This window comes from Strix aluco, chromosome 9 (assembly GCF_031877795.1).
Source record: "Strix aluco isolate bStrAlu1 chromosome 9, bStrAlu1.hap1, whole genome shotgun sequence".
NCBI classification, from domain to species: domain Eukaryota; kingdom Metazoa; phylum Chordata; class Aves; order Strigiformes; family Strigidae; genus Strix; species Strix aluco.
In genome coordinates, this window is record NC_133939.1 from 22,255,525 (window position 1) to 22,270,348 (window position 14,824).

Sequence of the window (14,824 nt, forward strand, 5' to 3'; positions counted from 1 at the left end):
CCCTGCCCGGGGACGACGGGCCCTGCCGGCGGCCAGAGCGCGGCCGCCAGCGCGCAGCAGCGCGGAGCCGTCTCCTCGGCAATTGCGGTTACAACTGTACAAAGTAAAACTCTACCTGGCACGGCTGGCGGATCTCTCCTCCTATTTGGCGGGCGCCACCGCTTCTCTTTGGGGCTTGTGACCGGCTGCAGAGCGCGTCCGAAACGGGGCTACACCGCGCTGGCAATTTAAGAAATAGGATTCAAGAAAGAGCTGTGATAAAGCGTGAAAGTCTCCGGCATTCGACCGTTTTTGTTTGTTTGTTGGCTTTTTGTTGTTTCTTACCTTTGCCCGGCCAAGCCCCCCCCCGCCCCCGCCCCCCTCCTCACCTCCTCCCGCGCTGCCCAGAAGCCAGGGAGGAAAGTTTGGGAAGTGCCGAACAAAGGGAGCGGGGAGCGCTCAGCCCCTGGCCGGCCCCGCAGCTGCGCCCACGGCCGCGCCACTCGTCCCGCCGCGGAAGGCCGGTTCCCCTCCTGCCTGCCCCGGAGGGAGACGGCATCGTGGGGAAAAGAGAGAAAGAAAGTCTCTGTGCACGCAAAGGCGGCGGCCGCCGCTCGCAGGGCCCCCTGGCCGGGCGGCCGCTGTCGCCGGCCCCCGGCCCGGCCCCGCCGCAGGCAACAAGTGGGCAAAAGCAGCCGCCTCCGACTCCCCCGTACCCCATCGCACCCCGCGTCCTCGGCAGGGAAGGGAACTGGGGAAGGAGCGTCCCGCTCCGCACTCCCGTCCCTCGCAGGAGGCACAGGCAGTTATTCCATTACAGCTATCGCGCTTTCTCTCTCTCTCTCTATACATACATATAAAAATATTCATGCGTTATATATATTGCTGCATTATTTATGGTACTCGGTTGTCTACGATGATACCTTCTACTGCATGAATTATTTAAAAAACATCTTGCGTTACAAAAAAATAAATCCAAGACTCAAGCGGAACTTCAGTGTCCATATGTCAAAAATTTATTTATCTCAAACTGCATAATGGAGTAAAAACTTAACTTGAATATGTACCTGTTATAAGGATGGTATTAGTTCAAATATATACATGGACTGTCGGCAGACTGATTTCAAATAATACAGAGCCGAATCTTTAAAATACAACTACGGAAAATGAGAAAAAAAAAAAGAACTTAAAATATCATCACAATAAATTTACAGAAATATTACAAACCATAAGAAAATATTTCAAACACAGTAATTTCAGGTTTTTTTTTTTTTCTTTTCATTTCTTTGAACAGGATGAAGTCTGGAAACAAAAAGTTATTATAAATTAACAAACGGCGTGTGAACCTGCATGGCAATTTTTGCTTTTTTAACAAGAAGTAAAAAAAAAAAAAAAATTTAGTACAATCTAAACGTTTGCCCTTTTACAGCAAACCAAGCCCATGGTTCGCAAGTACTCATCCTACCTTTTTTGTCTTTTGTACAATTTCTAAAACAATTTAAATGTCCAAATGCTGTAAAATAATTTCCTCTCCTCTCGCAGCTGCTATAAATTCAGCTGCCAAAGCCGCAATCTCCAAGTAGACTCTATTTTTAAAAAATAATTGGCAAATTCGCGAGTTTGTTTTTTTTTTTCTTCTCTCTAAATTACCAATGGACATTCTGATTGCCATGTTTCTTTTGATAAATACTGTACAAAAGTTGCCTGCAAATATTAAAACATTTTCCTCTTCGCTCTTTGAGTCTAGCTCTAAATATTATTGGTAAAGACTTTTGCAAACTTTCTGCAAAGTTCCTACCGTTTTCACTAGAACTTTTTAAAAGTTTTGTGTAGTTGCTTCCCCTCCGAGATCTATACAAGTTCCTTGTCGGTTTAATTTCTGCCACCACCCCCCCCCCCCACCCCCCCCCCCCACCCGCCCCGAGTTTTCTCTGTACAAAAATAGTCCAAAAAAAAAAAAAAAGTCCAGAATTTCTAATAAAAGTTTTTTTGTTGTTTGTTTGTTTTGTTTAGTTTTCCTCCCTCCCCTTCCCCCCCCCCCCCCCCCCCCCCCGGCCCCTTTGTCTTACATATGTGATAGAGGGAGTGTGCCATTAATGGCTGTGCCAGGAACAGGTGCACTCTGGTAGTGTTGGGACATATGAAGTCTGCTTGGGGCAGCTGGTTCTGGTACTTCAGCACCTGGTAGATACATGCTGATCATGTCCCGAAGGTCCCCAGCTTGGCAAGGAGCCCTTGAATGAGACGAGGAAGTGACTACGGGGGGACTGGAGCTGGATTCCGTCTTGACCACCGAGCCCATGGAGCCCAGGGCCATGCCCGGGGTCCCTTGCTGGGAGTAAGACATGCTGTAGGTGGGCGATCCGTTCATGTAAGTCTGCGAGCTGGTCATGGAGTTGTACTGCAGGGCGCTCACGTCGTAGCGGTGCATGGGCTGCATCTGCGCCGCGTTATGCGCGTTCAAGCCCGGGTGCTGCGGGTAGCCGAGCTGCTCTTGCATCATCCCATAGCCTCCGTTGGTCCAGCCGTTCATGTGCGCGTAACTGTCCATCCTCTGGTTCACCCCAGCTCCCAAGGTGGCCCCAACCCCTACCCCAGTCGTCATGGTATTGGTGCCCGGTGCCAGTAAGCCCCCTGGCAACGTGTACTTATCCTTCTTCATGAGGGTCTTGGTTTTCCTCCGGGGTCGGTATTTATAATCCGGGTGCTCCTTCATGTGCAGAGCTCTGAGCCGCTTGGCTTCGTCAATGAAGGGTCTCTTTTCCGCCTCGGATAAAAGTTTCCACTCCGCCCCGAGCCGCTTGCTGATCTCGGAGTTGTGCATCTTCGGGTTCTCCTGGGCCATTTTCCGCCGCTGCCCGCGGGACCACACCATGAAGGCGTTCATGGGGCGCTTGACCCGGTCCGGGCTGTTCTTCTGGTTGTTGGCGGCCGAGTTCGAGTTGCCCGTGCCTCCCCCCGAAGTTTGCTGGGGGGCGGGAGGTTTCAGCTCGGTTTCCATCATGTTGTACATTCAAACTACTTTTGCCTGGAACCAGCCTTGAGCAGAGAAGCGAGGAGCAGCCGCAGCGAAGTCCCAAGCCGGACTTTTTTTTTTTTTTTTTTTTTTTCCTAGGGAGGGGTAGGAAAGGGGGGAGGGGGACTCCCCAAAACCACACTTGGATCAAGATCAGGATCTTCCTCTTCGCTGATGGATTAATAATGCTAATAACTGCTATTATTACCGCCGGAGACTTGATTTTAAAAAACTTCTTCTTCCTCCTTTTTCCCTTTTCTCTGCCTGCCGCTCTCTCTCTCTCTCTCTCTCCACCTCAGTCTTAAAGAGCCAGCAAACTACTTTACCCCCTTTTGCAAACACACACACTCTCTCTCTCTGCCTTGACAACTCCTGATACTTTTTTGAACAAGTTAATAGACAACCATCCATGTGATGGGGGCTTGTCAGGGAATAAATGTGTTCGCCCCGGCCAATCAGCGCGCGGCGGCTCCGCCACTGAGGACAAGTCTCTACCCCTGGTTTTGCATGAAACGGGGCGGGGGCTCGCAGCCGCCGGGACGGCTCGGCGGGGGAGGCGGGCCCGGAGGCGGCCCAGGCAGCCACTGGGAAGCCTTTGTATCCCCCCTTCCAGCAACAGGTCACACACGCCTTTTGGAGGAAGTGGGTAAACAGCATTGTTGCTACGTGGGGTTTTTTTTTCTTCTTCTTCTTTTTTTTTTTTTTTTTTTTTTTTTTAAGTTGGTGTTGGCTTGGGGCTGGGAGAAGCCATGGGGGGAGCGGAGCGGGAACGGCTTCCCCCCGGCCCCCACCCCCCACTTTTGCCAGTGCCCCGCGGGACGGAGGGGCCGCCCGGCTGCGCGGGGCCCTGCGTGTTCAGGGCTCGCCCCGTCCAGGCCGGCCGCGGCGCGCCGAGCCCCGGCCGGGGGGTCCCGGTGAAAGAGGAACCCCCAGCCGGGTCCCGCGCCGCTCCTCCTCCCCGCCGCCCCGCCGCCTGCCGCCGCCGGGGAGCCGAGCTCGCCGCGCACGGCCCGGGGAGAGGCTGCGCCCTTCTCCCGGCCTTCCCGCGGGCCCTGCTCCGTTCCGGCCGTAGCACACACCGCCCAGCCCTCCCCTCCGGGCTCGGAGGATGGGGGGGTGTCCAGCGTAACCACAGGGCCCCCAAACGCCGTCCCTGCAGGACACAAAGCGGGGCAGAGACCCCCTGTGTAGTGGCTGGGGAGGGGGCCGGGGCGCGCTCCGTCCCGCGGGCGCGGCCGGGCCCGGTGCCGTAGCGTTGCCCCGCCGCGGGCATTGTGCGGGCGGCGCTGGGTGGGCGCGCAGCGCGGGGGGAGCGCGGCCGGGCGCTACAAATAGGTAGTTTTGTTTCTCTTGTTGTCACTACACGGGCCGCACAAAGCCTCGGCTAAGTTTACTTCCACTCTCTTGTTGGGATCTTTGTTGCTAAAACGCACTTGACGACAAAGGAAGGAGGGGAGAGAGGACGCGGGGCGGGGGGAGCCCCGCTCCACGCGCGCCGCCGCCCCATCCGCGGTGCCCCGCGCCCCTCCGCGGCCTCCCCCGCCCCAAGGGGTGGCCGCTCCGCCTCTCGGCCCGATCCCCCCTCACAGCGTTAAGCCGGAGGGGGTGAGAGGCGGCGGGGGACCCTGGAGCAGGGGGCCGGGGCGCGGAGCGGCGCGGAGCAGAGCGGGCGGGGGCGGGGGCCGCGCCCGGGCGCCCCGCGCGGGCTCAGCCGCGGCGCTGCGGCGCCCCCTGCCGGCCCGGCCGCGCCCCGGGCGGGGAGGCGCCGCCGGGAGAGGGACGGGGAGAGCCGGGGCGGGGGGGAAGGGACCGCGCAATTACACCCAATCGAAATAATAACAATAAAAAACCGCCAGCGAACAAGGACGCGTCTTTTGCTGCGTGTGGATTATGCAAATAAATCCTATCGGCTTTAATGTGTTTAATTCGAAAATGTATATATAACCGGTAGATAAGTGATAGGTTAAACCATCGAAAAATAGGTGCAAATTACGAGATGTGGGATATAAACGGATTCTGATTGTCCAGACACTCCTGAGGGCACGGCGGCTGTTTATTTTCTTATTGTTCTCCCTTTGGTCTGCAGTTGATAACGTTATTCCGGAAAAAAAAAAAAATCTTAAGGATAATTAAGTTTGAAAAAAGAAAAGGGCGGTGGTGTTTGTTCATCGTAATAAACTGGTAACTGAGGGCTTGTGGTGCACAGGCGAGGTGTTATTTTTGCTCCGGCTGTAGCTGCAGGAGGTGCGTGGGGTGCGCTGCCCCGGGGCTCCACGCAGGACCAGGGCGGCGTGGGCTGCCCTGGGTACGCTGGGGGCCTTTCGGGGCCTGGCCCTTTCCTAACTGCATTTATCATGCGAATAAAGGATGGGAAATGACTAACAATTGTGTTATCACAGCTCTATTTTAATTAACGGTTTTAATTATCGATGCAATAAACTATCTGGCATATATACATAATAATGCACTACAGAAAATAAGGTGAGGGCGATGGCTCTTTTGGGGCATTTTCTGCCTTTTCTCTGGGTGTGGAGGTGTGCTCGGTAGGAAATATGGACACACACACGCGCGCAGAAGCAGAGGCAGACCGGTATGCTGGCTATAAAATAAATAAAAAAAAAAAAAAGATGAAATGGTCCCCGATTTTCTGTATTAATGACAATAACAACAGCAGTCTCTGGGAGAATATAGCCACGCTGGAAGGGAGGCCTGTGGAGGGATGGTTTAATCTGAGTGGATTTAAAAAATCGTTGCCTTTGGTATAATTTATGGAAATGAAAAGTGCTTACATTAAACAAATAGTCTGCAAATGTTCTCAGTGATGGGCTCTGCGGCACACGCACTCTTACTTCCAGGTTATGAGTGTCTTAGAAAGAAAATGAATGCTAACTACTTGGATTTCATGTATTTATTGTTCTAATACTCGCCGATTTCTGTAAAAGCCCTAAGGATGCAACCTATCGCGTTAACTGTATCGGAAAGAATATACACATTTTCATATTATTTTTTCCTGAACCTACTAGTAACCAATCTAAAGCAAACTATTAAGCAGTCTTGTGGAGATGGGAGATTGCAGCTCCATTTTTTGTCCTTAGCTGCAAATAGAGGTTTAACTTGCAGTAATTAGGTGAGAACTAGCCAAGCATCTTACTATTATGATGCTTGTTAAAAACGCTTCTTTTCTGCATCTGCATTTGAGTGTGTTCCCCTCCACTCTTAATCTTCTTATGGAAATGAAGGCGAACGGCAGGGAACCTGCAGAGACTTAGAGAATGTCCTTGTTAACTGGAATTTCTCAGCATTGCTAATTAGCAGAGTTTGACGACCACCAGTATTGGGGAAAGCTCTGTTTAGCCACTCACAAACCCTTCCGAGGAAGAGCAGACTAATTTTATTTTGTAATTAAAATCTGAAAAGGGCCCTATTTGACAGTTAGGGCTATGAGAGTTTTATCTCCCTGTGAAATAATTACTGCCTTGATAACTCAATTTTCTGCAAAATGTCAACTGTGAGCTCCAAAAGTTTTAATTTCATTACGTTAAAAAAAAAAAAAAATACGCGAAGACGAAGATGTACAGAGAAATTTCCTCTTCCCCCTCTGATGCTGAAACAGCCCCGCGCCCAGGAGCCGAAGTTAGCCAGGGAAGTTTTAACGCGCCAACTATACCTCAATCTCTGGGGAATGTCAAATATCACATGGCGAGTTTGAGGTAGCGTCCCGAGGAAAGGTGGGGGAGATACACCCTGGGATGCCCTAGAATAAAAACCGCATTTCGAGTGGGTAGGGACCCAGCGAAGGGGCAGGGGGCAGGAGGAGCCCCGCGGCCAGACCCGCCGGGGCCGCCTTTCCCCAGCCTCCTGCGCGCTCCCGAGGTGGGGAGAAGGCGAGATTTCCTCAGCCAAACAAATATCTCACACGGCGACGGCCAGAGACCCAGCGACAACCGCCGGGCACTGAAAGAAAGAGCTCAAATAAACTTCAGAAGTTTGGCGGGGCCGAGCGCGGGTGAGGGCGGCGGCGCGCCCAGCCCGCGCCCCCCGGGGGTCCCCGCTGCCGCCCGGCCCGGCCCGGGGCCACCCTCCCTGCGAGGCCCGAGGGCGGCTGTTCGGGAAATCTGGGGGGAACCGAGGCGCTGGAGCAAGTGTAATCCACTCTGCTTACGTTTTAGATATTTTTTATTATTATTTAAAACGGTTTAATCTCCTTTTTGTCCCTGCCTGTCCAGCAAGTCGCCCGATTGTCGCTCTCAGAAGTAGCATTACACGTACAAACCAACGAGGGGGGCGAGTCACGACCGCTCCCGCCAGACCCCATTTCGCCCAATAATTTCATTCAAGGGCTCTAAGGACCCTTGAAAGCCGGGGAATGCAGAGGGAGCTCCGCGGTCCTCCCGGCCTCCCCTTTCATCCTCCTTCTCCCTAAGGAAACCGCAGGGCGAGCACACGTGCGGTCGGGCGACCAGCCCAAGGCCCGAGCCCTCGCCTAGTCGCGGTGCCCGGGGACACGAGGGGACACCAGGGGATACCGGGGGACACCGGGGGACACCGGGGGACGCGGGTCCCCCGAGCCGCTGATCTCTGCCGGCGCCCGCCCGCGGCGGCGGGTACCGCCGTGCCCTCCGAGCGGCCCCTCTGCCACCTCCCCTCCCGACCACCGCCGCATGCTTGAGTGCGCTGCTGCTGCTGCGGGGGGCTAGGGCGTTAAAAAACAAAACGCGGGGAGGTTAAAAAAAAAAAAAAAAAAAAAGAGAGAGAGAAAAAAAGAAAAAAGAGGAAAAAAAGAAAAAGGAAAAAAAAGAAAAAAGAAGAAAAAGGAAAAAGAACGGGCTCCACCTTTCTCCAGAGCTATGAGAAGCGAAATTTAAAAAATAAATAAATCTCAGATCCTGAGACGAGTTTAACGTGCACAATAAATAGCAGAAAAGCCGACTCGCACACACCACCTCTCAAAGTCGCTTTGAAAAGGCTTCTCAATAAATGGAGTAGCCGATTGTCCAAACACGCTTCCAGGATTCTTCATAAATAGCCAACAGCCTCCTCAAACTCTCCACGATTTTTTCCCCTGTATCTAAAATAACACTCCTGGACCTCCTTCCCAGAGGAGATCCTAATTGAAGCCCGTACTTTTTCTTACATGACCTTAAAAATAAATCACAACATCAAGCACCAGTGCTGAGGATAAACTCAGGAATTACTGCACAACATAACGGGGTGAAATTACAGTTGAATGTAGGCCCTTTAGCTGGAAGGCAACCCCCTCGAGCAGGATCCTTTTTGGCAGTCTATTTGAAGTTATCTTTCCTTCCTAGTTTTATAAGAACAAATGAGTTTTCTTTTCCCATTGTAGTTGAATGAACTCATGTATATTAAACACAAAACCCCTCCTGAAGAACGCTAACTGCTTTGCTTAAACCCACAAAGGCACAAAAATACAGAATTGAAGGTTTCCAATTCCTGAATAAGTCCCCTTAACTCTCTCAGGCTCGCAGGAGAGAGAGAGATTGGGGACATTTTCTGAAAGTCTTAATGCCTGGAAGGGGCTATCTCAAATAGAGATGTATTGTCTTTTACTAAAGTTGAAGCTTCTATTTTATTTCCCTCTTTCCCCTTCACCATCTTTGTGTTGACTTAAGAAAATAATGGTGTAAAAAAGTGTCTGTTCATGGGATCACACGTGTCGCCCAAATCAAATGAAGTTCTCTTTGGCCCCAGCGCAGTTTTGATGGAATTATTCCGGCTCCTCCATTGAATTCACACCGTTTCCCGAAGCAGCTCTGGCAGTTTCAATGGGAACGCCTGAGGCACAGCCCTGGGGTGCTTCAAGGTTGCTTCTCTCCTCAGCGCACCTCAAACCCTGGCATCCCGAGGCAGGGTTTGAAAAGTACATTGAAAAAAAAAAAAAAAAAGGCAAAAAAAAAAAAAGTACGCCCTTTCCAGTGATTCTCAGATCACTGACACGATCGCTCATAATGGAGCCAAGACGGTGACTTTTATCTCGCTGTTCCTCATAGTCCTTAATTTGGATCTCGTTGACAGGACAAACGGTAATGACACTTTCAGAACTGTTATGGTCTGGAGTGACAATCTCTCCATCTCGCCCATGGTTTATTGACACCATGGGCTCATTGTGTCAACTTAGGTTTGTGATTTCAGAATTCTCCAGCGACGGGCTCGTTGGAGGGATTTTAATTCAAATTATAGACTAGCTGTCTATACTGTGAATTCATATTTAGACGGCGCTTAATCGGAGCAGAGAGACGGTGCTATAAATAATAACAACAACATTTCCCATGTGTCTATCCACTACCCAAAGACCTGAAAGAGCCTTTGCCGGAGGAAGCCCGGGCGCATGGGAGGGGGGCGAGCGTGCCTCAGGCCGCGGGAGGGGAGAGGCAGCACCCCCGGGGCAGCGAAGGGGAGCCCGGCTGCCCCCTCGGCATCCTCCACCCGGGCTTAGGCCACGGGTGGGCGTGCGGCCAGTGGGGCCGGGAGAAGCATTTTAGGGACATAACGACCTGGACCCCCTCTGGGTTGGGTTGTGGGGGTGCGCTGAGGGGGTGGCACAGTCCTTTTTCCGTGGAAATCACGGGTGAGAGGGTCTTCTCCAAACACCCCGCCTGTGCCCACGGAAGCCTTCGCGGTGGGGCCGGATGAACGTGGGGCGAAAGGCCCGCGGGGGCGCCCGCCGGGGTCGGATTGCTCCAGCGGCGCGAAGGGCAGGGCTGCGGGCGGGGAGGTGCCAGCCAGAGGCTGGGGGAGAAGAGAGGAAAGGTAAAGTGGGAAACTGGCATCTGAGGTTGCTTTCCTGGGTTGTTTCTTCAAGTCTCCCCTTTCACCGCTCGAGAGAGAGCTGTAGGAAATGCCGGCATCCAAAAAAATCTCTTTCCAAAAGACATAAATAAACTAAACCCACACTTTTCCTCCAAGTGGAGATGAAGGAGAACGAGCACAGAGCTAACCCCCCCTTGCTGCCAGCTGTCTGCCAAGCCTGGGACCCGATCCCAGATTTACAGCGTTTGCTCCCCTGAGTAACGCCCGCAGAATAAAACCCGGCAGCTGAGTTAGGGACTGAGCCCAAGAACACCGCATTTTGGTTAAACCAGTCACTCGGGACCCTTGATTTTATGTGACAACTTCTGCCCTTCGAAGTGGGGGGTGGGGGGGTTGGTTTACGACCCCTTTACAGCCCCCCTCACAACTGCTGTTTCTAAGGGGAGCACTAACAGCCCCTCTCCTGGAACCGGGTTAATCATTCACCTTTCAGCAGGAGTCACTAAATTTTTTGTAAAGTGCCTTCTGACGTTAAACCGTGTGTACCAACCGCTCTGTATTTTTTCCGTTTCCTGTGGTAATTGACATATAATATCTCTGTTTATAGCTAGCTTGACAGATCTATACAGATGTATATTTTTGCTTAATTTCAGAGTTATATATACCCAACACGGGCTAACTAAAGAAACAGTAAAGGAAATCTGGGAATTCCGTTGTGCAGGAAATCTGTGCAGGGCTCTTGCTATTATTTATAGAAAATGCTATGTCTTTATTTTGGGCGCTCTTACTACAGAATTGCCTTATTAGGAGTCTCAAGCGGAGATCAAACTGAGAGAATGGAGAAAGTATACTCAGCGCGACAAACAATAATCTTTCATAAAAATCTATTCGTATATAATTTCTAAAGAGAAAAGTTTATTGTGAGACTAACAACCATAGGATTCATTTAATAGAAAAACTGCGCCGTTACGACTTTCATCAAGGCTGTCAACAGGAGATACGAAATAACCCCAATTTAGCAGAAATAATTTGGTTTCCATTAGTGTTTCTCTTCGCACGCAAGACGCATAAACCGTGCTGGGCATTACCTCAACTCGCAAATACCGCCGTTAAATGCATTACACAGAGATATGCAGGTGCTATAAAATAAGTAGCTAATTCATCTAAAAAGTTGGTGACAATGGAGCACTTCACATATTTTGGCTAATCGTTTTATATCACTCAGGTTGCTTTTAAATCTGTCATCTCCACAGTGAGGAAGAAAAAACCCACTCCAGGCATTCACTTAAGATAACGCTTCTTCCTTTTCCAGGAATTGGGGGAGGGGGTGTTTATTTTGCTCCTTTTTTTTTTTTTTGGGGGGGGGGGAAGGTGAGACGACTTTATTGCTTCGGGTTTAAACACATGCCATTTTAGAAAATGTTTCCTTAATGAAAAGGAAACGTTCAACGCAGCTCACAAGCAATACCTGTCAATGCTGATTTATTTAAGACACCTTGGGAGGAAAACACAAGCACAAGCCTCTGAAAGGCTGGCATTTGCTGACAGCACTGAAACACCGACGTTAGGATCGAGTCAAAATTCATCCTTATTTTTGTGCCTGATGCTACCAATAAAGAAGTTGGTCCTTTGAGGGTGCCCTGCTGCTCGGCGGGCAGAGCCCGAGCTGGCGGTGGGGTCCCGCAGCAGCCCCCCTTCTCTGCCCGGGTGTGCGAGAGCAACATATACCGACATTTCTATAGGACCCAGGCTTTCGGCAAGCTCTTCTTAGGAACAAATCGGTGGCATTTTGATTTTTTCCTGTACTGTTTGCATATCCGCGGAGCAAACAGCACAAGCTGGAGGCGGCTTCCCTTTCCGCGATTTCTGGGCTGGGCTACCCGCTCACCTTGCCCGTCCCTACCTCGCCGCGCTCACTTGAACTCCCCCTCCCCCTACCCCCCCCCGGGAGCCGGCCTCTCCGCTCTCGTCGCTCCCGCGCTCCCGCGGCGGGCGCGCGCTCTCCCGCGGAAGTTTCCCGCGGGCCGCGGGAGCCCCCGGCGCGGCCGACAGGGGGCGCCGCCTCCCGCGCCGCGCGGCCCCGGAAGAGGGGGAGAGCCCGGAGCGGAGCGGGGTCGAGTGCGGATCTTTAGTCTCCGTGGATAAAAAGAGATTAAAGGCTAAATTCTTTTTTTTTTTTTTTTTTTTTGTATCAATTTTAACCAACTACGAAAATGTAGAGCTTTCATCCTTTGATGTTTCCCAGAAAGAAACTGTTATATCGCTTGTGAAATTACATCGTTTTCAGAGCCGGCGAACCAGCCGTGGAGTGGTAAAATAATTTAATTAAAAATAATAATAATATGAGGACCCGAGCTTCCGCAGAGGCACTTAAAAGCTGACACATGCCCCTCCGTCTCCCCTCTCCCTAGCGCTCCCGATGTTTCCTGACTGCCGTTTGATGGGAATAATTAAAAATAAAATAAACCCACGCTAGACGGGGGCTCGCGTCCCTCGTTCGCAGCGCGCTGTCCTCAGCCTGCCTCTGCACCGCCGGCCGCTGCCGCGCAGCCCTGCTCTGGAGAGGCAGAACACCGCACAAAAGCAAATCGCTAAAATCATAAATCAAATGTTGGTCTTTTACCATATTAAGCATAAATAAAATTGTAACCGGCTACCCACTTTCCCCCTACTACAAAAACTCTTCACCTGTATTTAAATAGCACGTCTTTAATTACAGCGGTTGGGGATGTATGAGGCTGAAATGAAATTAGCAGTCATTACCAGTCCTTTAACTCTGTGGTGCTTTTGATCAGCACTAAATTAGCTTTCCAGTCCTAACAAAGGCTCTATAGCAAGCAGTGGGCTGTAAATAAGACAGCTCGACCTGCCCTCAACACCTTTTCTCTTGTCAATCACAGCTCTATCATTCAGCCCAAGATTAACCTTTATCTACCAAATTCTTACCAAAAAAAAGAGGGGGGAAAAAGAGGGGGGAAAATCCAACCTCAACTTTGCTAAATGTAACTAAAAAGAGCTTCCCTTTAAATGGTATTATAATGAGCCAAAATGTCAAAATCGATCTTTTTCCAACCCAAATTGCCTTGCATCAGGAGGCAGCATTAGACTGAGGCGGTTAAATGTATTGATTTATTCTCAACTTCCCCGGGCTCGCCTCCCCCCACCCCGCCCAGCCAGAGCCCTGCCCGGCGATGCGCTGCGTCTCCCCTCCGGTGTAACCCCCTCTTTCAGCGTGCGGGCCCCGGAGAGCCCCGCCGGAGCTGAGCCCCCCCCCCACTTTTCCCGGGAGCGGGCTGGGCAGCGCCGCCGCCTCGAGGGTGCGGGCTGCGCGCCGCGCCGCCGACAGGGGGCGCCAGAGAGCGGCCGCCGCGCAACGCCGCGCGCCCCTGCGCGCCCCTGCGCGCCCAGGTAACCCCCGCCCGGGCCGCTGCACCGCACCCCGCGCAACAGCCCCGGCCGCCCCCGCGGAGCGCCCCAGCCGGAGGCACCTCCCGGCAAAGACGATCGAGACCGCACGGCTGGAAGCGGCCAGGCGGCTCGGTGCCCGTCACTGAGCGGGATGCGCGCCGCGCAGCCGGGAGCTGCCCCCTGCCCCCCGCCCCGGCTCCGCGGCTCACCCCACGGGGGAACGGCGAAACAGCGGCCCCGTCTGAAACACCCCGGGGTGGCGGGGGAGTGTCCCGGGCTCGGCTCCAGCCCAGCGGTCCCCCCCGGGCCGTGCGCTCCGGGGGAGAGGGGCGGAGGAGACGCTCCTGCCCGGCGGTGCGGTCGCGATCAGCTACCGCGCAATTTCAGCCGAGCCCAAAGCTGCGCACGAGCCCCCGAGGTTAAGGCTGCGGAGCTCAGAGCGGCGGGTCGTAGGTGGGAGCTACATTTCCAGATCATTTTAAAGGTCACGGGGGAGGAGGGGGGAAAAACTGTGAATGTCAAAGTTGTGCTGCAGCTACTTACATGTCGGTGCCAGAGCAGGGTGGTGGCTAGTTAGCGCTTTGATTGGCAGCTTAAAGCGAAAGTCCGCGCGGACTCCTGAGCCCGGCTCAGCCCCGGGGGTCTGAGCACTTTTCACCGGACAGAGGCAGTTGAAGGAAGCTCGCACGTCCCCTTCTCTTCTCCTCTCCTCCTCCATCCAGGACAGAGAATGAATCCATTTCGGTTTTTCTTCCCTCGGCTCTCCTTCCGTTTGCCTACACATCCTCCAAGTCCTAGCCCTAGCTTTTAACTGCAGTCCCTGGAACAAGAGGGGAAAAAATCGTTTATGGCTTAAAAAATCCAAATGGCTGATTTTGTGTGTGTGTGTTATAAGAATGCACCCACAACAACAAAAAAGTCACTTCTCTGTCCCCCACCGTACAGCAGAAGAATAATAAAAAAGCTTTATATTTTTGCAGTGGGTATTCAAAGATAATTTGATGCCATTGTTTCTGCTACAGATGGTTCTTTTTAATACAATAACACTGCTCTTTGTGCATACTACACACAATAAAAATCGAAAGCGTTCTCCTGAATAACCATTTTGTTCTCGCTTGTATACAGGCCAACAAAAGCTGCCGTGAGGTAATGGGTTCTGTTTATTGAAGCCATAGAATAGAGGTTTGATAAAGATTTTTGTATATAGGGGGAAAAAATTAAAATAAAGACCTCGCAAGGTCGAGCTGATCTCTGCGTATTTATTACCACTGAAATATTTTATCAATATACTTCTTTGAGTTGCAGCTGCAGGGATCCCTCCTCCCCTCCCCCCGCGCCCCATCCCTAATCAGCCCAAACATCTGTTTCTTTGAATTTGGGGAGATCTGTAGTCATAGCCAGACCTACAAATCTCGATTTTAAGAGCGAGCGGGGCAAACCAGCCCAGCGGCGAAGGCAGCGGGCGGTGGAAAGGCGAGGCTGCGGAGCTCCGGCTGCGCGGTGCACTCGCGTATCTTTGTGTGTGTCCTTTTGCAATCTGCTGTCCACGCACACGCACACACAAAGGCGCAAACCGGTGCTAACGGCCACCAGGATTAGCCCACGGGGAGGGGGGGGGGATTAGCGGGCGTGCGGCCACGCTGCGTGTCC

At 52.3% G+C, this 14,824-nt stretch overlaps 1 protein-coding gene and 1 long non-coding RNA gene across 3 annotated transcripts in view; both read right to left on the reverse strand.

The window, feature by feature from the left end:
- LOC141927197 (uncharacterized) overlaps positions 1–14,012 on the reverse strand; it is a 49,340-nt gene extending 35,328 nt beyond the window's left edge. Inside the window, exon 1 of one of the 2 annotated variants that reach the window (XR_012624322.1) lies at positions 13,718–14,012. This is a non-coding gene — a long non-coding RNA (uncharacterized LOC141927197). Of the gene's footprint in view, positions 1–115; positions 251–13,717 lie in introns of those variants that run through there. The other variant, XR_012624323.1, reaches the window with a different exon arrangement.
- Positions 2,043–3,984, reverse strand: SOX2 (SRY-box transcription factor 2). The gene has a single exon (XM_074834588.1). It carries the CDS (start codon positions 2,990–2,992, stop codon positions 2,045–2,047), a length of 948 nt encoding a protein of 315 aa, XP_074690689.1. The 5' UTR covers positions 2,993–3,984; the 3' UTR covers positions 2,043–2,044.
- Positions 14,013–14,824: the final 812 nt, after the last annotated feature.

Bases quoted from the DNA above. Each gene is read 5' to 3' on its own strand.
- SOX2 (XM_074834588.1), bottom strand. From the start codon at position 2,992: ATGTACAACATGATGGAAACCGAGCTGAAACCTCCCGCCCCCCAGCAA.